The sequence below is a fragment of the Ostrea edulis genome, chromosome 1 (assembly GCF_947568905.1).
Source record: "Ostrea edulis chromosome 1, xbOstEdul1.1, whole genome shotgun sequence".
NCBI lineage: Eukaryota > Metazoa > Mollusca > Bivalvia > Ostreida > Ostreidae > Ostrea > Ostrea edulis.
The window spans coordinates 43970519-43996204 of record NC_079164.1 but is presented as its reverse complement, the minus strand read 5'-3'; the positions used below and the strand labels follow the sequence as shown (position 1 = coordinate 43996204).

At 34.5% G+C, this 25686-nt stretch overlaps 1 protein-coding gene across 4 annotated transcripts; it reads left to right on the top strand.

Moving 5' to 3' along the window:
• The first annotated feature begins 15717 nt into the window (after positions 1 to 15717).
• Positions 15718 to 24884, top strand: LOC125652789 (uncharacterized). 4 transcript variants are annotated; one of them, XM_048882198.2, is made up of 4 exons: positions 15718 to 15795; positions 23064 to 23252; positions 24180 to 24297; positions 24481 to 24884. In XM_048882198.2, exons 1-4 carry the CDS (start codon positions 15732 to 15734, stop codon positions 24746 to 24748), a joined length of 639 nt encoding a protein of 212 aa, XP_048738155.1. In that variant the 5' UTR covers positions 15718 to 15731; the 3' UTR covers positions 24749 to 24884. The 4 variants fall into 4 exon arrangements, with proteins under 4 accessions (XP_048738155.1, XP_048738149.1, XP_048738165.1 ...); XM_048882192.2 differs by lacking the exon at positions 15718 to 15795 and adding an exon at positions 16163 to 16405; XM_048882208.2 differs by lacking the exon at positions 15718 to 15795 and adding an exon at positions 22817 to 22967.
• Positions 24885 to 25686: the final 802 nt, after the last annotated feature.

Here is a 25686-nt window from a genome sequence, read left to right as displayed (position 1 = left end):
TCAAAACATTTTTTGCGAAACACTATGCCCACCATCTGACCTTTGGTCTAGATGTTTGATCGTGACCTTGAATAAAGCATAGACCTTCAGGCCAAAAAAAAAAATTTAATCGGAAAATATATAATTTTCCTGGAATTTTTTCTCCTTACAGAACTGAACCCCCTATTACTCCATTTTCATAAAAATGGTAACATCTGCCATTGGGGGTTATGTGAAAAACGACAAGACTAGTGTTTCATCTCTGACCTTTACAGAATGTGCTCACCTGAAAGATTCAATCAGTGTTATTGCACCATTCCAAAATTCTACAGCATTTATAGATATTTTCAACCAATATCATGATTTCAATCTAAAGAACCCATGGGGACTCGGGTTAGAATAAGTCCTAAGTACCCTTTGCTTGCGTGTCTTAAGAGATGACTAAATGGGGCGGTCCTTCGGAGGAGACCGCAAAAAATGAGGCCCTGTGTCACAGCAGGTGTGAAACAAGAAAGATCCCTTCCTGCTCAAAGGCCGTAACACTGAGAATAGGCCTAGATTTTGCAGCCCTTTACTGGCAATAGTGGTGTTTCCATGAGTGAAAAATTCTCAGATGAGACATTAAACATAAACAACCAACTAAAGAACAATGAAAGTAAAGTTGTGGGGAAACTGTATGAGATAACACCATCCCTAGCAGTGGTGAGATTATTTAAAACTGTCAAGATATAAAGGTACACAAATATTAATACACTAAATAGCCAAAAATTAATTAAATAAATCCCACATATCAACCCTGCATGACCCTTTTTCCCCCAGCATTGAATTCAGACTAGTTTAAACAGACAGACATGCCAAAACAATATGCTCCAATTCAATCTTGTGGGCATATAAAATGTATTTAGTGAAAATACATGTTTCAAATAATTATAAACATCTCTAATGGTTACATATAGTAATTACTTCCAATTCATAGTGCATGTTTTATCCAGCACTAATTTACATAGTTAAACTACCATGGTTTATTTAAAATTCAGTTTCATAATTCTTACAGTTCACTTTTACAAGTTAATGATGTTATTTTCCCAGTACTAAAATTGTTGAATATGCATTTAATGTACTTACAGTACTAGCTGTTGATTCAGATTCAAGGTAACATGAAAAAGAAAAAAATATATTAATTGAGAATCATTCTGAAATGAACAACATGTATACTATCACACTGCAAACATGAATATTCTAAGCAATTTATAGATAAAAAGCCTTTCACACACACAGTTTAATACTTTATAGAAAAAGATAACATATTATTATAAATCATATTTGCAGTTCAGGATTATCTTATGGAATATTGACTTCTGAGAAATATGTGATTTCTTCAGAAGTCAATATATTTGTGTATAAATGTGTAAATTTTCTCAGAAGTCAAAATATTTACAGATTGAACTCATCAAAAGATTGTATTTGTATATCATATCACTTGTAAACTGTAAAAATGTTCAAGAACTTATTTTCATATTTTGGAGTTTCATGTTCCATTCTGATCCCATGTGTCTGCTCTACTTTCATTCCAACTACAGGGAAATAATTAAAAAAAAAAAAAATAAAAAAAAGGGGGGGGGGGGGAGAAGAAAAAGAAACAAACAAAAGGTGGGGTCTGTTTAAGTCTGAATGGAAAACAATAGGAAATGAGGACACGGACACTGGTACAGTGTGCCCAGCATGTCAAACAACTAATGCCTACAAGCAAGACTAAGTTTTGAAGTAAAAGTATCGAACATAAGTTATTAAAAGCTTTGTTATCAAGTTATTTCAGTCCAACAATATTTTGGAAAAAAGTACAATATGACTTTCATTCAACATTTAATTTACTCTTGCAAATTTGCAATTGAAAAATTAATGAGACCGTGACCATCTGAAAAAATCCATATTACTAACTTCATAGGGTTAAAAAACAAACAAAAAAACCCTTAACGTAGTTCCACACTCCTGTGACGTCATAAGATTTTGCAAAGTCAATGATTTAATGACTGGAACATAAATTTTGTTGGAGTCTTTTTCAATAGTTATTGTTAAGATATTGTTACCCATAAAATATTTCAAAAGTCATAGTTATATTTGAATAATCAATGATATGTTTCAAAATATTGAATCCAAGGGCAATAACTCTGTTTTCATTAAAATTTTTATCAAGTCTATTATGCGATAGATTTCCTTTATTTTTCACAAACATTTTACCAAGTTCATAAAGAATCATTATCTGTGTCTTTTCATGAAATTACATAATATCTTAATCCACGAATGATTTTGAATAGCTCAACTGCATGGTGCAAGACTTCGGGGTTTTTTTTCCCAAGGGGGGTATACATACTCTGGAAGCTATAGATTTGAAATTATTAAGGAAAGGTGTGGATTTTTTTTTATAAATAACTATAACAGATGTACATCTACTAATATAAACAGAAAAAATGATAGGTAAACCATCATATATGGAAAATATGTCCACATTTGTTTGTTTTTTAACATTTTGGAGAATAATGCTAATTCAATAATTTTGCACATATCATTCTAAAACTTGATGAACATATTGAAAATGACTTGTGTTTTAGTTATTGACATGTTTCCTGATAAATAAATGCAATTAAAAAATATTTTGTTGTTTTTATTTTAAAATAACAACAAAAAACAGTTTCCAATAAATTTCATAAAAATCTACACAGGGGTACATGACTTCAGTAGTGTCTGTAATGAAAATTAATATGGAAACCCTTTACTATTTTGCCTTTTTACATTACTCTGATTGTTAATTTATTGATTCCAAACAAAAAACTGCTACCTAAACCCCAAAAATCCAGGACTAAGGACCCACCTTAATATTATGTTATATTTTACAGACTAAAGGAACCTGGGTGGATACCACATGAAAACATTTATTAATAATTTTGGTGCCTGTTGACCCATCACTACCATGTAAATCCATCTTTCTATACCTTTTTAGAAAATAAGTCATGTTTAGTATGAAATGTTTACAAATTCAATGTATTTCATAAATTTGATTAAAAAATACACCTATGCAGCAAATCAGATGAACTTCATTGTAAATTGGTATGGCCAAATAAAATATTTGGGAAATGCTAATCTGCCACATATTTGACTTATAAATGTTCTCTATAATGAGGCCAGAGTTTACTAAAATTTATATAACATTACATTAAAGGTAAAAGAAATTAAGACACTTTATCTAATTCATCACTGGTTAACTCAAGACCAAATTCAAAACAACATCACTCCTTGGTTTATAACAGATCAGCCACATGTAGGACACAAATGCAGTATGAAGTGATGCTGCTGGGATTGCATGTTGACTTTAATAGCATTTTCTTCCTCATTAATAATAATTTGATGGTAGCATTAGAATAATTATTACACTTATAAAAGATTCAAAAGTTATAAAAACAATATAAACTTTTCACGCAAGTTTTCAAAAGTATATAAAAAAGTCATGTGGGGATAATTCAATGTCACATCAAACACCGGATGTTACCTCAATCTGGGTAACACTATACCCGACAAAAAGGTTCTAACCTCCCTATAATGAGCTATACGAAACTGACACATTGACTGCTCTCTATAACAATTGGAACACACCGATATTGTCATTAATGTGCATTAGTTTAGAAACACCACATGTACAAAATTGATTTATTGTTTTTATGTCCCGTGGAACATTTTTCACTCATATTGAGACGTCACCTGCTGTAGGTGAAGTACCACAAATTTAGACCTATGTTAAGCACTCAGGGCCATAGCAGTGAAGGTTCTTTATCATGCCAATGCCTGCCACGACATGGGAACTCCATTTTTAAGGTCTCATCCGAAAGACCTGTGATTCTCACTTCTACATGCCGAGCGTTTGGTGAAGGAGTAATCAATACTTAATTTAATGTCTTAGGTTTAACACTGCCATGGCACGAGCAGGGCTCAATCTCACGAACTCCCGGTTATGAAGCGAATGCTCTACCACTAAGCTAATGCAATAAGTGCCACCTTAAAAATTATTTGCATATATATTGCAAAATTATATTACTTTATTCAGATCTAGTGAATATTTTAATAAAACCAATTTCTAAATATTAGTCAAAGCTGAGGACATTGGAGAAAGTTAACAGTACTCTCCAGGGTCAGCAAAAAGTATGGGGCGGGTGGGAGGATTTTATTTTTTAATTTTTATTTTTTGAGAAAAATATTAAAGACAAACGAGTTTTTTTCCCCCAACAGATCTGCATCATTTAATGGCAGATAGATATCAATCTATGCTATTTTCATACACTAATTCCAGGTTAAGCTTTACTTTAAGGATATAACAGAAATATATCTAACTTCATCAAGATTTACGTCTGTAAGAACGCGAGAAATTAAGAAAACCATATAGATCTATTTTTTCACGTTCCTATACCGGAAATGTGAACAAGAAGTGTAAATACCGGAGTCGGACATAAAATATTCCGGAAATCGCAAGTTTTGCAAAATAAAAAAATCGGGGTGGGCCAATTTTGGGGGGGCAGGCAGGGATGATAACCTATCAATTAAGTTGAATTGGCCTAATAATGAAAACTCCTTTAAATTTAAATGTTTTTTTATTTGAATTACTCTCACATGGCTTGTTAATACAGTAATCAATATCATAAACACAATCAAGAACATTTCAGGGGTAGATAAATAGCACTACCCAATGCACGGGGCAACCATATTTTAGAGACAGTAAAATAACTAGAAACATGTCCATAGGCAAGTTAATTTTTTAAAGTAAAAAAAAAAGAAGATTGTATTAAATTTAAATACGTTGATTTGACAGTGTTAACCATGGATAAACGGAAAGAATGTCAGCATTCATCCTGCTATTTAATAATTGAGAAATGACACATCATTAAAATGCTTTAATAAATGTACATAGAAGCCAAAATCTATTGCTAAACGCTGAATTTACTTAGACGTGAAGTCAATGTGAATGGACAATGCATTGATGAATTGAAACATGGACAAGTTTGTGACCATCGTCTGAAACCAACAGTTGATTACGCTTCGTAAGAACAAGTAAGTAGGAATGAACCGTGGGTTTCCGACGATCGTGTGTGACATTGGACCATGACTATATAATAACAATGACCAACCGTCTGTATCTACAAAAGCATGACAAAACGATGAGAATCAGGAAATATCTCAAATCATAGGAGGAAATTTTGTCATGGCTTTATTACAATAAGCATTGCTATATTATGCACTGAATTGATTTAATAAAATATAACAAAATAAACAATTTCAAATAGCTTTAGTTTACGTAAATCAAAATAAGGTGGAGCAAGTGAATTTTGTGGTAAAGCAAGTGAATTTTGTGTTTCTATCTGTCCTTTAGCAAGTACTTCAAAAATCTATTTGTCTACCTCTGTATTTGTCATGCTTTGACGTTTGAGCTTATGACAACTTACAAGTACACATTGTAGATCTACATGTTAACAACCCGACATAGAAATACCTCTTGTGCAACATCAATTTATTTATCAGACTTAATTTTTCAGAGCATTTTCATTATACATGTAATATATATATTTAAATTTATTTATTTTAAAAAACCGGTGCAACGGTACTACTACCAGTATCTGATGACGGAAGTGAAGGATGGGCAAATTATTTATCATTGTTAGAATTCCTTCAACAAGATGAAGCTTTTAAACAGTGGAAATTGATTTCAGGGTTTATCTGATTCTCAAAACATTTTAAATGCACTCAACAACCCTTTAAATAGCCCGAAAACAATGTTTATTCACATACCCATTTCTTCTATTTTTCCAAAGCCGCCGAAATCATTAAGATTTTCGCGCATGCGTGTTAGTTGGATATCGAACCCGATGAAAACGGACGACAAAAATGGCCTGGTAGATTTACTAAACTTCTGAAACGTAATTGAAAGCTTATTATAGTTACCAAAACAAGAATAATATGTATGAAAAGGGTATTCAAAAATATTACATATATACTACACAATCTACATCGTTAATAAAAAATGATACACTAGTCAACTAAATTCATAAATTCTACTGTAATTTCAATGGTAGTTCAGAAAAATATAGGTAATTTCTTTTTCCCAGTAACCAGGGCCGTATATTACATGGAGGCGGAGGAGGCAGCTGCCTCCTCCAACTTTTGAGCCAAAAAAAATTAAAATTTAAAGTTCATTAGAATTTATGTTGTTTCCAATAACTAAGAACATGATACCTCCCTTAAAAAGCATTCCGAATCTTTCTTTTAGAATGAGTTAGTCAAGTAACATCTTAGAAGGCCCTAGAATCAAGGATTTTGCACGAAACGTGTTCAGTGTGCACAAAATGTGCTCAGACCCCCGCCTAATTTCCTGCCTCCTCCAAATTGAAGGTTAATTTACGGCCCTGGTAACTTTAGCCAAATGACCGTAGTTCAAGTCAAGACACATTGTCTGGTCATGAATAGCCCATGTGTCTTTCAAGTTATGACCTGGTCAATTTTTTCATTATTTCTTGTGGGTTTTGGGGAGGGGGGGGGGGGGCAAAATAACCTTGCTTCAAATCAAAACACAATCACGCAATAGGCCATCTTTGTGCCAAGTATAACGTTTATGATTTCCTCCATTACGAAGAAAAATTCGGACAAATATAATTTCTGACAAGTACATGGACGGAAATGGTAGATCCCTGTATATAAATCCTGAAATTAGTGTGTCAATGGGGGATGAGGGGTATAAAATCAGGCGAAAAGTAAAGTAATTAAGTAATATATTTAAACGACATGTATACATCCATTTCTAATTGATTTAAACAGCATTTGATTAAGAATAACATAATAGGTTTACGCAGCAGGCAGAGCCTTTACAAGCCTTATCCATTTCTAATTTCATTCTAATTTGTTTGATCCATTTTTGTTGAAAAAATTAATATTTAAACTATTTAGTACCTGGTCGAATACCCCCCCCCCCCCCCCCCCCCCCCCACCGCCCCCATGAAAAGAAACTTGATTACATTTCTGCAATTTGATAAATACTATTTCATAGAAATGGAACCAAAAATCGCTTCACAACATACTTTTGAAAACAAATACGTGTTTTTTAGTGAAATAGATTTTTGGTATTTAATAAAAAGAAAATTACATTACTTTTTATAATACAATCAAAATTTTCAGCGTGCTTATCCCCTAAATTTTGATACATGTCAAAGACATTACACCGAGAAAGAAAAAATGGGACGAATTCAATAAAAATTCACTCCTAGCGCAAACCATGACCAATCGTACGCCATCCGAATCCAAGATATAAATTATACATGTTGTATAATTTTAGCATACACGAGTCTTCAGCTTAGGTGAGCTCAAATAACCGCAAGAAAACTAATTGTTGGGAGGTGGGATGGACCCTGTGTCCAACTTTTTCCCGCCCACCTCTATATTGATTCACCAGTGGTGGATCCAGAGGGGGGGGGGTGTCCGGGGGTTGGTTCACCTCCTTTTATCGGAAAATTTTGCTTAAAAAAGGTAAATATAACGCATTTTGAGGGTGGGTACCCCCTTTGAAAACCAAAATGAATGGTAGATCCCCCCCCCTTTCAAAAATTCCTGAATCCGCCCCTGTTCACTGTCACTAAAACTGATTGTATGTAGTTGCTCGTCTCTTCGAAAATCTTTCACTAAGAGATGCCACAAACTCTGGGACAGAGTAGTGTCAGATTTTTAAGGATCCAAGAGATACTACCCTTTCTCAAGGATTTCCAATTGTTTCACTCTGGAGTTACGGAACTTTGATCGTCAAATAAAAAAGCAAAACGGGGGTTAGGGGGAGGAAAACCGCTCATTATATTACTCAGGCTTACAAAATAATCGAGCGGTATCTAATATTGTAATAGTTTTTTTTTCCTTCGGTTTAATAATTGGTCTAATGAATTCAACAATAGAGGTAGATTTAGATGGGGTTTGAGGGTTGCATACATAGTGATATACAACCACCTTTTTGATTTGAAAAAATTAAAGAAAAATTGTCAAGGGAGTCATGGTGGCTTTCCACCCCCTCCCCCGGCGGAAAAGGGTAATAAATATGAATTGCAACACCTTTTGTATCCGCCACAGCCTGAAATATTTCGGTATGTGTTTCTCATACTATGATATCTTTATAACATTTCATCCAAAGAATGCGTAGAAATGCGTGCAATGTACATAAGGACTGAACGATATCATACACCACGTAAACCGTAAAATATTGATAAATGAAGTTGAATAAGAGTATTGTTCAAGAATAGCTACTGGACACATTGTGTTATTTTGTTAATACACATGTTTAAAACTAAACTATTATTTTCTACCTTCTGCACAACAGATCGATAGATTTATAAAAGTATACGGCACATAATTATGCCTTTAAGCATTTTAGTTGACATCAAAAATACAATATATATATGCTAATGTCGTTATATCTTGCCCTACCGACGCAACGTTAAACAAAGGTTTCCAAGTGACCCTCTCCTACACAGGAAGTAATACCATGCTATATTTCATTTTTTTCATGAAGTACAATGCCATAAGATTAAATTTTGACAATTTTATTCAATTCAAAGAATGGGCCGATTATGACCTTTCGTGGTTCAAGGTCGTTCTAGGCATCGTCTCAATATTGCATGATATCATTTTAAAATGATATATTGATTAAGACTTAAAAGTTCTCACCCTTTTGAAAATAGATATACACTTAAAGAATCGATTAATTATTCAAGATCTGTGTTGATCAGGCGGAATTATAAATAATATACGATCATCTTGCAAAGTGTCGGAGTTTTTGTGATTTATTATTATCATTTATTATCGTTATTATATTCCTTTATAAAGACATACCAATTCTAAATGTTTTATAAAGACACTTTATCCATTTTGTGAATGAAAAAATATCATCATTCGATGCATGAATTGTTTGTCAAAGACCTAAATCAAGAAAGAACTACGTTAACTCCGAATTCCCACCAACACTTTCAACTCGTATCATTAAAAAAAGCTTTGCAATTTTGCTACTGAGATTTTTTTTTTAAATGGAAAGTAGAATTTATTAGCAATTGATTATTAACTTTGATACCAGTGTTAATTAATTAATTGCTCTTAATTACAACTCCTTTTGATTAGGGGTAAAAAAAAATTGTTCCTTGAAATAAGGCTTTAAGTGAATAAATCATATATTTTAAAATGCTTATTGATATCAATAAATAACCATTTAATTTGTCAAATTACTCTAAATTATTGACTAAATACTGAACAATCAGTCTAACCTTATTTGCAATTGATCAAAGAGTGAACATTTTGCCCCCCCCCCCCCCCCAATTTTGTCAAAGGACTGCATATTCCTTCTAAATATCCATTTAGTTTCAAATTAGTATTAATAGCACTAAAGTAGATGTTAATTAAATGTTTTACACGTGAACACTATATATTAAGTTTGGCCCCGCCCTGGGGTCAGAACCCCTACCATGGGGATCATGAAATTTACAAGTTTGGTAGAGACCTTCCTGCTCTACATCGCTATGCATTTAGTTTATCTTAAACATGTGTATTTCTAGAGGAGACTATTTTTGAAAATTTGTCAATTTTGGGTAGTTTTTGTCCCGCCCCTCGGGCCCCAGGGGTGCAGGAGTCTTGAACTTGACAATTTATGTCCCCATTGTCCTAAAAATGCTTCATACCAAATTTGAAAAGAATTGGACTGCATAGTAGTTATCAAGAATAAGTTAAAAATGTTCAATTGTTAACGCACGACGGACGACGAACGACAACCAATTGCAATAGGTCACCTGAGTTTACTCAGGACCTAACAATACTTAGTGCAATATTTGTTTGCTAAGTTTCAGCTTAATTTCATGGAAGAAATTGTTATTTCTTATAATCAAAGTCCCGTAACATCATAATGTGTGTGTGAGAGAGAGAGAGAGAGAGAGAGAGAGATTGAAGTGTATTACACCTTCTAATCAAAATTTATCTGTATGTGTTAATCTTGAAATAAAATGGTAATACACTGTAATAATAAAAATGTAAATGTTAAACGATTCTCTAGCGCTCTTTGAGCTACTTGAAGACAAAATATTACGAGCCCGATCCAAATGACCCGGGCTTCAGGATGAGAAGTTTTCGTAAAGTTTGAGAAGGGAGCTCATCTTTCACCCTCCCTATAATTGTTTACTCAAAAAATGCTTCATTGATAAAGATACATTATGGGTGTTGGTATTGTCTGGCAGGATGTTTCTGCAAATACTGGGGCAACTGAGACAGATGGCCCATATGTATATTTACTCCTGTCATTTGTTGGGTAGACCAAAATAACGTTACTGTTTCAGTGTTACCGATATTGCTGATAGAAATGCCAATCTGCCAGGGATTTTCATGTGATCTTTGAATTAATGATTTCTTAGTTTTGTCTATTTCTGGAACGGCGACGTTTGTTCCTTTGTCACACTATATACTTGCTTTCCTTCATTTACTTAGTCGTTATACGGTAACACATGACATGAAAATGGTTTGGAAACATCGTAAACTTTGAGCGTGGCAATGCGCTGGTGGAATGAGAGTATCAAACCCCCGGATGTGTAACCCGAACGCAGTTTACCCAAGATTAAGCAGAGGTGTTGCGTGATTGGTTAATATCAAGAGTGAAATTATTTGGAATTGAAAGAAATATCATAGCCGTTTAAATTAATTGTCAGGATGAAAAACTATCGCACTAAATCGAGAAATGACTGAGGAAATTACCATGGTAAGGATGTGTTTGAAACGAAGGCTGTAATTCACCGCAGATCGTTATATGTTGTACATTATGTACATAGAAAAGTACAAACATGACCTAGAAAAGCAACGGGACCTATATAATTTTTGTCGTTTTTTTTCTTAGCATTTATAATGAACTTTCAAATGTTTTATAGTCCTAGATCTGACGTAATCTCGGCTGAGATTCGGCTTGGCTGAATATTTGGACTGACGCCTTCACCGAATCTCGGAGCAGTCCTTCATAATTCATGTCTGGAAAGAACAAGAGCCACGAATACCCAAATATGGCCCTGTGATTTTGAGTAAAATAAAGTATCTTCATTCCAATATTTCATCATGGTATGAAATAGCTTAGACCTTCTTCTTTATAAATCCAGTGTGTTTTTTCCGCGAAAATTCACGCATATAGAAATTATAACATGCAGAACCCATAACAGTTGTGTTATTTTTGTAAAAGCTGATAATATCCAACAATATGCACCAAACAATTGTATAACCCCCGGGCATCGATCCAATAAATCTTAATGAATTGTAAATCAGTATATTACATACTGCATAGAAGTTAAGAATTTTTTTGGATCGAGGACTGGGGGATAAGTGAATTTTTACTTTTTATGTTCTGCAAATAACCGGAATTTTACATTCCATGCACGAAATCCGAATACTTTTCCAAACTATAGGTTTAATACAAATCGTAATATTTAAATATCATAGTTGGGGATTGTTCCATTGTCTTTTTACGAAACCAGTAATTATTCAAAGTTAATAAAATATGATTATTTCAAACAATATTATTGAAATAAAACCGGATCCTCGCCATCGTAGGAATCGGGCTATGTACATCAATCGATCCCCCCCCCCCCCCCACACACACACATCATAAACGTAACTCCCTATATAGCAAAACACAAATAAAAGTGTGAAACATAGGATTAAAATGTTTACTCACTGTCCAAAGTTGTACATGTAGCAAAGTGCGTCTGAAATAACGCCGCTGTCCGAAGCCTGGATATTACTGTTTTTGGCGTGATTACATGTACATGCGGGATAATAATAACCCCCCCCCCCCCCCCCAAATAAATAATAAAAATAAAAATCCGCAAACTTATAAAGGATTGTTAAAAGAAGTGATCAATATGCAACATAAACTACATGTAATATTGAAACGCACACACATAGGTCAATAGATCTTATCCGTAAGTCAACGGTTGGGTCCACCGTGTTTTCGTGTACATTTTAAGACCCCCCCCCCCAAATATCGGTATGTGCAATAAATGGTTATACAGTTAAAATATTGGGATTGGGTTTATCTTCATGTCATACTTAAATAACAAAGCTAAGTAAAGAGGTACTGAATTAATATTACTTTAAAACTGTTGAATGGTTTCATATATAAAATTTTTAAAAATATAAAGAGAGGGAAGGAGACAAACAGAGAGAGGAGAAAGAGATGTACAATTATACTATATAGGTGTGTGTTTTAATATAGAATTAACATAGATAGATTTAAATATTTACAATATCATAATTAAATTGCACTGAATAGTGTTTTTGTTTCACTTTTATACCTAGAGAACTTTCACGTAAAAGTACATGAGACGTTGTAAAATTGTGACGTTACGTTGCAAAATTGCGACGTCAATAACAATCTGGCCAAAACAATGGGTACTTTGAAGGTCAATAACTTAAAAAAATGAAAAGATATCGGAAAAAGGATAACATATTTGAAAAATAGATATTCTTGGTTTCTGTCCCCGAGAATAATATCATGTTCTGACTAAGGGCCATTTTTGGCTATTCGTGGCTCAGGTTCTTTACTCTCAGCTTCAGTAGGTTCTAGCAATTAATGTACACTTTGGTGACACTACTGTTCGCTTCAAATCAGTTAGTTGAATATTAAACCAAATCTGAATCACTATTACGCAATATTTTATCTCCCAAAATTGAAGAGTTCCTATAGCTTGTTTTTTAAATTAGCGAAGTGAAAGTAGGTATGTAGAGATATAATGTATCAGTAACTAGATAAAGCAGACTATAGGAACTCTTCAATCCCAGGAGATAAAATATTGTGCCATGGAAGTCTTCATTTGAACGGAAAATTTAGTGCCCATTTTCATTTTGGGATTTTTATACCTAGACGGTAAGCAATACAAAATCAATAGTGATAGAGAGTTAGTTTGGTAGTCAAATCACTTATATGAAGCGAACAGCAGTGTCACCTAAGTGAAAGTAAATTTGCAGACATGAATTATGAAGGACTGCTCCGAGATTCGGTGAAGGCGTCAGTCCAAATATTCAGCCAAGCCGAATCTCAACCGAGATTAGATCTGACGGTGTGAAAGAAATGACCCGGACATGGAAAAACTAACAGACAGACGGACGGACGGACGAGAAAGCCCATACCATAATACGACCCGTCAATAGCGTATAAAAAGCTAACAATCGCTTTTAAAATGCAAGTACTGAAAGATACATGTATGTTGTACATGCAGTTTTATATTCTATAGTCAACGTGTGTTGACAATTTTTAACCAGTTACTTTCTATTGAATGTTAACAGTTTTTTAAATGTGCATAATATATGCACTGCCTAAATTTCAGTCTACACAATCTGTACTTACTTACTTAATCCTCTTCGTGCATGTCTGCACATAAGGCTGAAATCAGCTCCCGCCACACTTGTCTGTCCCTTGCCTTCTTTTCTGCTTCTTTCCAGGTTAGTCCCATCTCTTTCAACTCTCCATCTATCATTCTTCGTCAGGTTTCTTTTGGTCTTCCCCTCTTTCTTTTCCCTTCAGGAGTCCATCTGAGAGCGATATTTGCTGGGCATGCTTTGTTCATTCTCATGACGTGCCCTAGCCACCTCCATCTGCGTTGTTTAATTTCTAATTGGATGCTCTTTTGAGATGTCTTACTCCATAGGTCTTTATTAGAGATCTTTTTCGGCCAATATATTTTGCAGATTCTCCTAAGGCAGGTGTTATGGAAGGATGACAGCTTCTTAAGGTAGCTCTGAACGAGTTTCCAGCACTCTGCTCCATAAAGTAATATGGACTTGACATTACTGCTATAGATCTTTACTTTAGTTTTAAGGGAAACTTTTCCAGATCTCCATAAAGGTCTTAACTGACAAAAAGCTGATCTTGCCTTGCTAATTCTCGATGTTATGTCTTTTGATGTTCCATTGTCTTTACTTATGATGGTACCTAAGTATGTAAAGTTGTCTATTTCTTCGATGTCATGATCCTGGATTCTTATGGGTGTATTACAGGTATTGTTTATCGTCAATACTTTTGTCTTCGTTGCATTTATGTCCAAACCAATAGACTGTGCAGTTGTTTCTAGTCGTGCTGTCTTTCTTTGCATTTGTTGCTTGTTGCTTGAGATAAGACATACATCATCGGCAAAATCAAGGTCTTCGAGAAATGATTCCAATGTCCATCTTATTCCAGTATTTTCATTTCCGAGGGTAGATCTCGTGCACCAATCTATATCCGTGATAAAGAGAAGTGGAGATATAATACAGCCTTGCCTCACTCCATAGTTGTTGTAGAACGCTTTGACAAGTGCTACTATTTTGTCTGGTAGTCCATATGCTGAAAGTATTTTCCACATGTAATGTCTATCAATGCTGTCAAATGCTTTTTTGAAGTCTACGAAATTGAAGATGATTTTGCTTTGCCATTCTAAGCTTTGTTCGATGATATTTCTGATTGTAAATATATGGTCAATACATCCTCTGTTTCGTCTAAATCCAGACTGTTCTTCCCTCAATTTACACAATCTGTGTTACAGTGTATTTTCTTAAAGTTTCTTTTTCCAATATTTATGTAATACTGCTTTTTAAGGACCCCACCAGAAATGAGCTTATCTCTGCATTAATGGGTTCTACTTCAGTATTGAACATTGTTTATGTGTCATGGCTAGCTGCAATAATATAGCCCTCTTTGACTTTTTATTTTTTGGGAGAGGGCTACAACTCCTTAGGATCTCCGTAATGGTGCAGATGCGGGAGTGATTCACTCCCGCAACATTTTCTATCATTCTAAACATTTGTTGGCTTTCTTTACGTAAATTAAAATGATATTCTATCTATATTTCTTAGTCACACATATAAATTTACAACCTGCAACTTACGATTTATAAGGCCCTATTCTATCGTTTTTAACGATTTCGATATATCCCAATTTCTCGATGCTATGTTTGATGTACTGAAGTTTCAACTTCCGGTTGTCAAGTTATTTGCATATGCCCATATAAGGTATATAAGGTACTGTTTACATCAATGGACGAGTACGGAGAAGAAAGATATTTTTTTGTCGATATTTAAAAAGGTTTAAATTTGATATCGAGTTTAAAAACGAACAGCAAAGTGTAAAAAAAATTCTGCCACCATATGGTTTTTCTTTGTCGGAATGGCTCGAGTAACTACACTTTCGCGCTCATCGTCAATGTTTAGGGTTTTCAGTACACCTATATACCTACGAGATCTTGCGATAACAAGCATGGCGGAGCAGGTGAAGAATTTTACATGTTGTACATGATATTTAATGAAAAACACCTTTATTAGACATGCCCAGGCATTTGTTGGTACTCATTTGGGTGTAGACAACATGGAGACAAATACATGGATTTTTTTTTACAGGTTATATTTATAGATCTTTTGCAATTATGAAGTTACTACACTGTATGTAATTGTAGCCCTCTCCCTAAAACGTCAGAAAAAAAATAAATCGGAGAGGGCTACATTATTGCAGCTACCGAAACACCTAGTCATGGCTATCAATACAATGTATAATGATTTCTATTGTTATTTGCATGGTGCATCCTGTTCACTTTCTTTTATCATAACACTTGTGATATTTTTTCCTGAATGAAATGAATACTTGTTGATGGGTTAATAGGTTGCTGGATATCAGATTTCCACGTAGTGCAGTAATGCAATACTATAGAGTGATATTGCCAAGTCATCGTGATACCAGAGTCCTGAAGAAAAATGCCAGTGATTAAAAGTTTTTTAAGATCTCTTTTTTCGACTTCCTTACCATTGTTGCTTTTAAAGAGATAAAAACACCTCTCGTTCGATCTGTTTTTGCTAACGTACTTTTAACTTTATTTGTATTTATGACAAAGGTATCGTCAGGCAACTGCACAAGTGTACCAGGTGCAAAGATGAATGTATTCTATGATTTTATCCCCACGAGGAAACCGCTCGGGTCTTCGTGTCCCCTAATAAGAACAACGATCTATTATTCCGAAGTAACTTGATAGAAATATCACAATGCAAACTTTGCTCTGTCAAACGTAAGGTCGTTGTTTCCAGAGAGGAGGCAGCCAACCAATGCATTCCGCATACGTATCGATTTTAAAAATCTTATGGCTACATAGTTATCAATGTAAACAAAAATTATATTTAGGGAGCTGAACAAAATGTGTGGGTTTCTCTTTGATATGATTCATTCTCAGACATATAAGATGTCTTGTGAAAACCTCATCTCTCATTCATCCAGGTGTTTATATCGAGAACGTCATGGACTTCCGTGTTTCCTCTCTTTCGGTTGTTTTATTTGTTATGTGTAGAATTGGAATTTGTCTTGCAAATCTAATACAAGGTAAGTTTTTTTTATTTGGGAGATCAAGAAAGATTTTGCGATGACAAAGTGAAAATAATGATGTGTTGAGACTAGGTCTGAGGTTACACGTACAAGTCTCATAAACGATCTCATCCTATTGATAGAAAGCAAAGTGTACGTTAAAGTAGTTTCACTAGTTAACCTTCGATTTTTGAAGAATGTTCCGCTGAAGGGAGGGGAGTGGGTAACAAAATATTTAAAAATAGGAAACTTTGTGTATCAATAGACACTCTGCATCAAGGAAAAGTCCTTTTTTTCCTTCAAATTATTTCTTTTGTTTTTAGACTATGTTTTTACCTTCTTGAGTGGAACATATACTGGTCTAACGACTTACATTTTTCACAATGCTATGCAAGTTATTTCCCCCTGATTACACAGAGAGAGAGAGAGAGAGAGAGAGAGAGAGAGAGAGAGAGAGAGAGCAGCACATTGCGGTCCTCAGTTTACGGTATAATATAACGAATAAATAGAATGTGGCCTTCAATGCGACATTTACATATATCGACGACGTTTTATCTATTATCGTTTCGATATATCCATGTGAACTCGAAATAAAAGGACATCACAGAGTCGTCCACTTCTGCTTCATACTTAGATATTTTATTGAAAACAGATATCAATGGCAAAATAACAACTTAACTTTATGATAAATAAGGTGATTTCAGCTTTTCCATCGTCAACTTCCCATACTTATGTAGCAATATTCCATTATCACCTGCATATGGTGTTTATATCTCTCAACTGATTCGATACACAAGGGCTTGTTCTTCGAATGATCAGTTTTTAAATCGAGGCAGGCTACTGACAAACAAGTTGATGTGCAGAGGTTTCAACATTTTCGTTTGAAGTCAGCATTTCGCAAATTCTATGGTCGTTATAACGATCTAGTTCATCAATACAACCTATCATTGAGTTAAATGCTGTCTGACGTGTTTCATACCATACCGAATGTTAGGCCGTTCTTGGCACACTGATAACTCCGTTTACCTGATCAAGCTGTAGGGCTCGCGGCGGGTGTGACCGGTAGATAGGTGATGCTTACTCTTCCTAGGCACTTGGTCCCACTTCTGCATGTTTATCTAGAGGTCCATATTTGCCAAACTATCTATTTTGTATTGCTTATAGGAGTTGTGAGATTGATCACTGTTCGTTATCTTCACCATTCATTATGAAGTTAACCCCCCCCCCCCCTCTTTTGTAAACGATGCTACATGCCTGATTACATCACATACTTTCATTGTGCTTTTAATTCTAGATATATATTGATTTTAAAACAAGCTAATACTGAAATTCTCGGTATTAATTGCATTATACAGTGTAACTTGGACAGAAAAAAATGTGAAACACGCCTATAACAGGTGTTGCTAAAACGCGGAAACGGAAGGCAGAACGGAACGGAAAATGGAACAGAATTTAAGAATTAAAATGATTAATGTACCTAAGATAACACAAAAAATCCGAAGAAAATACTTTATTATGATTAAAATCAAAATTTTGGGAATTTGTTTACCAGCGGTAAAACAATTTTATCTTAAAATTCTGCATCATGAATTGATTAAGTGAAGTTAAACGTTTGTATAAGAATTTACAAAGCGTTTTACAAGAATTTTGAAATGTCGGCATTGACAGATGTGTTAGCGAGCAGCGACACTTATGGGTAGAGAATCGAAAAAAACACACGTGCTTTAGATGCCCCCCCCCTCCACCGGTGGCAAATACATGTAAATTTACACATAATACCGTGTATGTGAATACCTACAACAGGGAGTGTGGTATGTATATAACAACGACAATTCATGATCTTATTTTCTTCAAAGTCAACAAGTTAAACATCTTGTGTTTGATATACAATGTATTATTTTTTTTAACTAACAGAGACTTTGTGACCACAGCACTCCAATCCTAAATAGGGAGGACTTCTAGCAGTTTATTTTTAAATTAAATACTTGTATCTTAATATTTAGACTGATAATGAGGTGAACTTTTAATTCCATTCAAGCATAAATTGTCTGTTAGCCTTTTAGCTATTTCATATCTGTTAATTCCTCATACTATGGATCGTAAACTTCACCTTAGTTTTCATTGGTTCTGTTTCAATCTTTCTTTCCAGCTGTATCTCTTCGGGTTCGACACTAATCCGCAGGATATCGGTAAATGTACGAACTTTCACATAAATTCATCCCAAATGAGACAAACCTTTTATACACATCGGACTCGTTCGCTTTAAAATTAAATGTGATACAGGTTTCCGCACTTCATTTTGTTTTCATAACAGTTCAGAAGTTGTCTGCTGTTGATATTTGCATAACCAAAACTGTGTGTTTGTAATTTCTATTGTCTACAGGGTTGAAGTTGCTGGCACTTCTTAAATTATTGCCACTTCAAGTGCACGCAGATTTAAGAAGGTTACATGTATGTTTGGGGAAAATTGTTGAATAAATTATTTCTTTTACGATGTTGTTTTCGGGGTGGGGGGGGGGGGGGGGGGGGGGGGGGGGGGGGGGGGGGGGCTTTTATTCATTGGATGTAAAATTTCAAAGTTCAAGTCTTTTTCAGCATGGTTATTTTTATTATTATTATCAATATATTTCATGGTAAGTTAATGAATTTAATGCCTCGTTCACACGGATACGCATTAAATTTTACTTCGCATCAAATTTGATGCGAAGTAAAATAATGTGCATTAAATTAATTCGAATTAAATAGCGTTCACACGGCGGTAATATTTAATGCGAAGTAAACTAATGCCCATTAAATTCGTATGCATCTCCATTAAAGGGTGCGCGAAATAAATTAAAGAATAGACTATATTATTGAACACAGATTTACGTCTGACATTATCTAATGACATGCTGTTTGTACATGTTTTTAGTGATTATTATCATTTTACTTAGTTTTTCGTACAAAACTGACATTAATATATATAGCTGACCATGGGTATGATGCATGTGACCCAAAGCCATTACGCATGCGTGTACATTTAATGCGAATTAGCTTCGCTTGGCGTTCACACGGAGCTAATGCGAAGTTTTAATTCGCATTAAATCGCGACGTCAATTTTAATTCGAAGTAAACTAATGCGCATTAAAATCTCCGTGTGAACGCAGTTCAGATTTAATTCGCATTAACTTACGTTTAATGCGAATTAAATTCTTCGTGTGAACGAGGCATAAAATACCTATGCATTAGCATGAAGTATATGAAACTGTGGATTTTGTGGATGACTTCCCACTTTCTCTGTAATTTCTGCTTCCCTTGTTCATGATAAACCTTTTATTTTCTAAAATGCAAACCTCCTCATATCTTTATTCCTTACAATATTTTCCGTTTTCCGTTCCGTTCCGTCTTACGTTCATTTTCCGTTCTACGTTTTACCAACACCCGCCTGCGCCTATAACATCTCCTCACCCTTCCCCAATTCTACAATTTGACGAAGTGCATGTTTTAAAAATTTTCCCTAGAAATCGAAGAAATTAAACCTTGTTTTGTCATATATACAACTGTTAAAACTCAGCATAATAAAGAATTTGGTAACGTAAGCTTTTATATGTAGGCCAGTGAGGGTTTTTTTTCTCAGCGCCTGACTTCCGTTTTAAAGGTCATATCCGAAATATCGGGTCTTCTGGTTGCAAAGCGAGATCCCAAACACTAGGATACCGCGACCGGTTGTTTGAATATTGTTTAACGTCCCTCTCGAGAATTTTTCACTCATAGTCATATGAAGACGTCACCAATGCCGGCGAAGGGCTGCAAAATTTAGGCCAATGCTCGGCGATTACGACCTTTAAGCAGGGAGATATCTCTCTCTCTCTCTCTCTCTCTCTCTCTCTCTCTCTCTCTCTCATATATTTGTATGTATGTGTGTGTGCCCCGGTATATGTGTAATGTTTTACGGTACAGTATACATTGTATCGACGATACATACAGTCATAAAACATAAATCATTAAAGTGGCATTAGCTGTCAATTTGTCACCAAAAATTAAAGTGAATGAAAATTACCCCCATCTCCTACATTTCAGTAATAACACCAGTATTTGATGATTTCAAACACTTTTTACTCCCAAAGCAGGCACATGAATATATAATTTTAATGATTAGATAATTAATGGATTACGGGACTATAATTTTTCCTGATATATTTCTTTACACTGAAAGTGGTTACTTAATTTATCATGTTTTGTACAAAATAAATGTTTTTATTGGTCATTAAGATATATTCCCATGCCACTGAGAGATTTCGAAAAAAAAAATGGTTTTCATCACTTTCACAACTAATGCCCTTTTAATTCTTTTTTAACAAAGGAACGCGTTTGTAGCTGTATAATACTTAGGTATGCGGTAATTAAATTGAACATATCTCATACTTAAAAGAAAACGAGCAATTTTCCTTTTAACTTGGAGGGTACTTTTGAGACAATGTTGAAATAGTTTGAACTCGCCACATCTTCCGCGATGTGACACAAATCAACAAAAATCATTTTCAACTAAATATACATGTATCTGATAGGCATATATTTATCTGCATTGGTATTGTTGCTATTTTAATATAAAAGTTTCATGTAAATTTCATGCTGCCAAAGTGTCACGAATAAACAAAATATTTTCAATAACATATTAATATCTTTTAAAAACGACTGAATAGGTTTTTTTAAAATTCAAAATCAAAAGATTAAATCCTGTTTCCCTTTCCTGTAGCAATGATAGATATATAAAAAAAAAACCAAAAGACTCTTTATAATAATAATGATGATAAGGAAGCTTTTATTTATTTTATGGTATTGACAATGTTAACAAGGATAGAATTATTTTCATAAGGTTTGTGAATTAATTAAAAATAGTATGATTCATGAAATGAATTATTCTGATGTACGAGGGTTGATCCAAATGTTCGTGAACATTTTAGCTCACCTGAGCTAAAGGCTCCAGTGAGTTTTGTCCATAGGCGTCGTCATCATAAACTTTTCACAATTCATCTTTTCCAAAATAATTGGGCCAATTTTGACCAAACTTTGCTCAGGGTATCCTTGAGTAAAGGGAATTTCAGTTTGTTCAAATGAAGGGTCGTCTTCCTTCTTAAGTGGAGATAATTAAGGAAAGGCGAAATTAGGATGGGATCATCAGTGGCGGATTTAAGATTTTCAAATCTAAGGTAAATCGTGGTGTCCTTTTAGAAAAATGCACTAAACGGTAAAAGAAGCAATAATTTCTTCCATTCCCGGAGAAATAAATGACAAAATTCTTTAATTTTTTGAATTAATTTATTGGATGAATTTAATGTTTTTCAAAAACCCTTAAGATTTGCGTCATTTTATGAATTTCACCTTATTAAAAATGATAAAAAATAGTACAAATGACTAAATAGGAGACATATTTCAAGCTCTATAAAATCTTAAATCCAGGAGCTTCGCCCCCTGGGCCCCACCAGGGCTTCGCCATGGACCCACTGGGGGCCTCAGGGCGGCCCTAGACCCCCTGTCTGATAAAGTGGCGCTCCCCGTAACCACAATAACTGGATCCGCCCCTGTCATGTAAAAAAAAAATCTTCATAATACATGTAACCACTGGACCAGGAAAGATTAAACTTATGCGGAGGCTTCCTGACATAAAGAAGATTTAACTCTGTCCAAATCATGACCCCAGGTTGTAGGGTGGGACTACAATAGAGGACTATACGAAATTCAAAACAAAATATTTTCAAAAGTTGCAGGGTCATATCAATATGCAAAGATTCTCAGTTTAGGTCTTTTTAATGTATCCTGGGGTGAGGGATCATATTACATAATACATGAATATAGGGAAAATCTTTGTCTAGGCACCCATTTTCTTCATACTTAAGATCAAATTTTAAAATGCATTCCATATGAACTCTCGATTTTTTCAACAATGTCCTGCACAGTGCACCAGCGGTCCAAGTTCAGGAACACCTTCACTCCTCCAACAAGAAAGGATGACCCTCCTCCGGCCAGTCAGACCTTTAGTCATCTTCCTCTCTTGTCCTTCCCTCTTTAAATCCCTTTTACATTTTTGTCCCACCTCTGTCATAAATATTTTCATCTGAGTCGGAGTGTTTACAAGACTTTCACTAAATTTGATAACTGATCATATCTTGATGTTTTCTGATGATATCACAATAAACAACGAATCACAACTAAATAACCTTTAAAGAAAATTAATAACATCGATGGAGTTTGCACTGAACGTTTTTTTTGATAATTCCAACAATTGATATTATGACGTAATTTTCGTTTCATATTATATTCAGCGCGTCCACCCTCCATAGATAGTCATAAGAATAACAAAATATTACGAACAAATGTAAGGCCTTCCTCGCATTTCACAACATCCTTCTCTATGGCAGTTGTCAAACGGTACTGTCGGAAGTTCATAAAAACATCGTATATGAATTCAAAGCAGGTTGAATATTTTCATGCATACATGTAAGTGTGAATATTTCTATTGAAAAACTATTAACATGTTATAGAGGAATTTCACGAACGTTTGGATTAAACCTAGAATGGAATGATTTTTTTCTGATGCATGGTATGTACTTCAATAAAGGACAAAAAGCTATATCTTTATAATCGTACATGGTGTGAATAGAATGATCAAATCTACTGCATTTTATTTTATTCTAAGGGGAAGCGACATGTTCGACCAACATCCCGAACGGAATTCTAGAGAGAAACTGTACAGGGCACGTGGGGTCCTACTGCCAGGTCGTCTGTAACAGAGGTTTCCGAGTGCGTGATGGTGTGCTGGGTATATACTGCAATAAAGAGAGGAGGTGGTCTGTTAAAGAAACGGGGATTTGTCAAAACGTTGACGGTAAACTTTCCAAGAAGTACTTATGATATATTTTCACAGAAATGGTATTTTTGGCATTAAAAACACACTTTGTTGTAGATGGAAAGGTGTGGATAACAAACAGTGATTGTGATCAATATTATGTTCCTATACAGAATACACATTTAGAATGGGAGGAATAAGCATCTCTTGTCGACCGGTCACACGTCAGCCCTATACCTCAATTGGGTAAACGGAGTTAGTTAAAATCAGTGTGTTAAGAACGGCCTCAACTGGTATGAAGCATGTCGGACAATATTTTACTCAATAATCAACATCTTATCACACTCTTGATTGAGGAATAACCACAGTAACAATGATTTTGGGTTACAACTTTATATGCTGTAATCCTATTATTAGAAGTATTTTGACAAGGCCTGTTCACAATATATAAAACAAGGAAGTTTCATATGCCTACAATAGGCGAACAGGAACTTATACTAAGCTTGTTAAGGATACTGCATATTGACCTAAGGGATACACACCACAAGCGAACTAGCGTTATCCAGGGATGGGTACTCATGTATATTTTGTGTTACAATTTGGTTGCAAACATAAAGAGCAGCATAATTATATGTTGAAAGTTGAAGAAAACGTTTTCTATACTCTTTAGGAAAGTAAAAACTAAGGTTATACTTTATACTGTATATATCACCATGTCTTTAATGTAATGTCAATTAGTTATTTTTACAATGTTGAAAGCTATGTGTCATTTGTATTACTGTTTATAATGTGTATTTGTTATTATTTATTTGACTTGGAAACAAACATCCATGGGCGGATACATCAGAAACAATGTTTGTTCAAATATAACTTTTTACTCAATTTGAATGAAGAAGTGACAATGAGAATTGATTATACATAATTTAGCGCCCATTCTGTTCATTGTTACTTCTTTTACTACAACAGGGACCTTCTCGGAGAATTCGTCGCTAAATACAGAGGCTGGGTTAGTTGGAGCTGTCGCCGGGTTTCTGACTGTGTGCCTCATTTACATAGCCGTCATGATGGTCAAACAGAAAATCAAGTAAATATCAGTATTACAGTGTATACAGTATATTAATGAGAAGAGATTTAATTTTGTTTTGCAATTATGAGAATCACCACATCTCCTGACAAAATAATTGTTTCATAATGAATATAACTTTGATCTTGGTTAAATTATGAAGAAGAAAAAATCTTGAAATGCTTTTGTCTTTTTATTTTTAAGGAAATTAAATGACAGTGATGACTTTTCTTTACGAACACGTCGAGAAAGCGTACAGCGGAATGACTACTTAGAAACAGTGTCCTTTATATCGCCCACTATTAACCAACCTACAAGTACGTGTGCAAGTGAAGTGGGAGATAACCGACCAGCGGCCAAACCAATAGATGACCTGAAAAAACCAGGAAGAGTCGTACAGTCTAGCCACGAAAAAAAGAAACATATGTATCATAACGTGTTTTGGAAAAGCTCAGCTTATGAAAATGTGTGACTTTTTTAAATTATGTAAATCAAGACAATTTGTACATGCATTTCTTAAAACGATCACAATTTGATAAAACATGAGAATGTATTAAATGTCATTTTAAAAAGCTTTAATACAATTACAATTAATATTTGAAAATTTACTTATGCTCGTGTGACATTCTGTGTACAAGTATCGAAAGCTGATGTTAACAAGCTGCTGGAGTTATTGTGAATATCTATGTATATCTATTGATCTGTTGGAATTCCCATGGGCATGAACTATACGCACAAGTCAGCTTCTCTGGTCACCTGTTGATCGTCGTCCGTCAACTTCACACATTTTCGGCTTCTTTTCCAGAGCCACAGGGCTAATTTTAAAACATTTGCCATAAAGCATCTTTGGATAAAGGGGATTAAAAATTATTCAAAAGAAGGATCACGCCTTTTGAAAAGGGAGATAATTAAGACATATTGAAAATATGGTGGCATCATTTAAAAATCGACTCGATAACCACTGCACCAGAAAAGACAAAATTTATGTGTGGAAATTCAAAAAAATTCAACTACATGGTCCCCAGGGATAAGATGGGGCTACAATTGGGGATCAAAGTTTTACATGGGGAGATATATATATATACATGTAGGAGAAGCTTTTAAAATTTTCTCAACAAGAAAAACATGACCTTGATTAGTCATATTATTATGCAAGCATCCGCATAAAGTGCATGTTCAAGTTTGTTCCATTTGTGGCCCGTGGGGATAAGGTGGGGTCACAAAAGGGGATCAAATTTTTACATGTGAATATATAGTAAAAAGTATTTTTAAAATCTTTCTGTGGACATTGAATAGGCAATGAATAGTCATCTTCATTACGAGTATCTTCAGGTAGTGCAGTTTTAATGCTGATGAAATAATTGACTTTGGGAACAACATTATTATCTTCCCCAAACAAAGTTTGGGAAC

What these genes read in the sequence shown, in the direction of transcription:
- LOC125652789 (XM_048882192.2), top strand. Translation starts at nt 16,324, where the DNA reads ATGGACTTCCGTGTTTCCTCTCTTTCGGTTGTTTTATTTGTTATGTGT. An exon ending in TCTTGCAAATCTAATACAAG is followed by an intron (nt 16,406 to 23,063) that starts GTAAGTTTTTTT and finishes TTTTATTCTAAG; the next exon opens with GGGAAGCGACATGTTCGACC. An exon ending in GATTTGTCAAAACGTTGACG is followed by an intron (nt 23,253 to 24,179) that starts GTAAACTTTCCA and finishes TTACTACAACAG; the next exon opens with GGACCTTCTCGGAGAATTCG.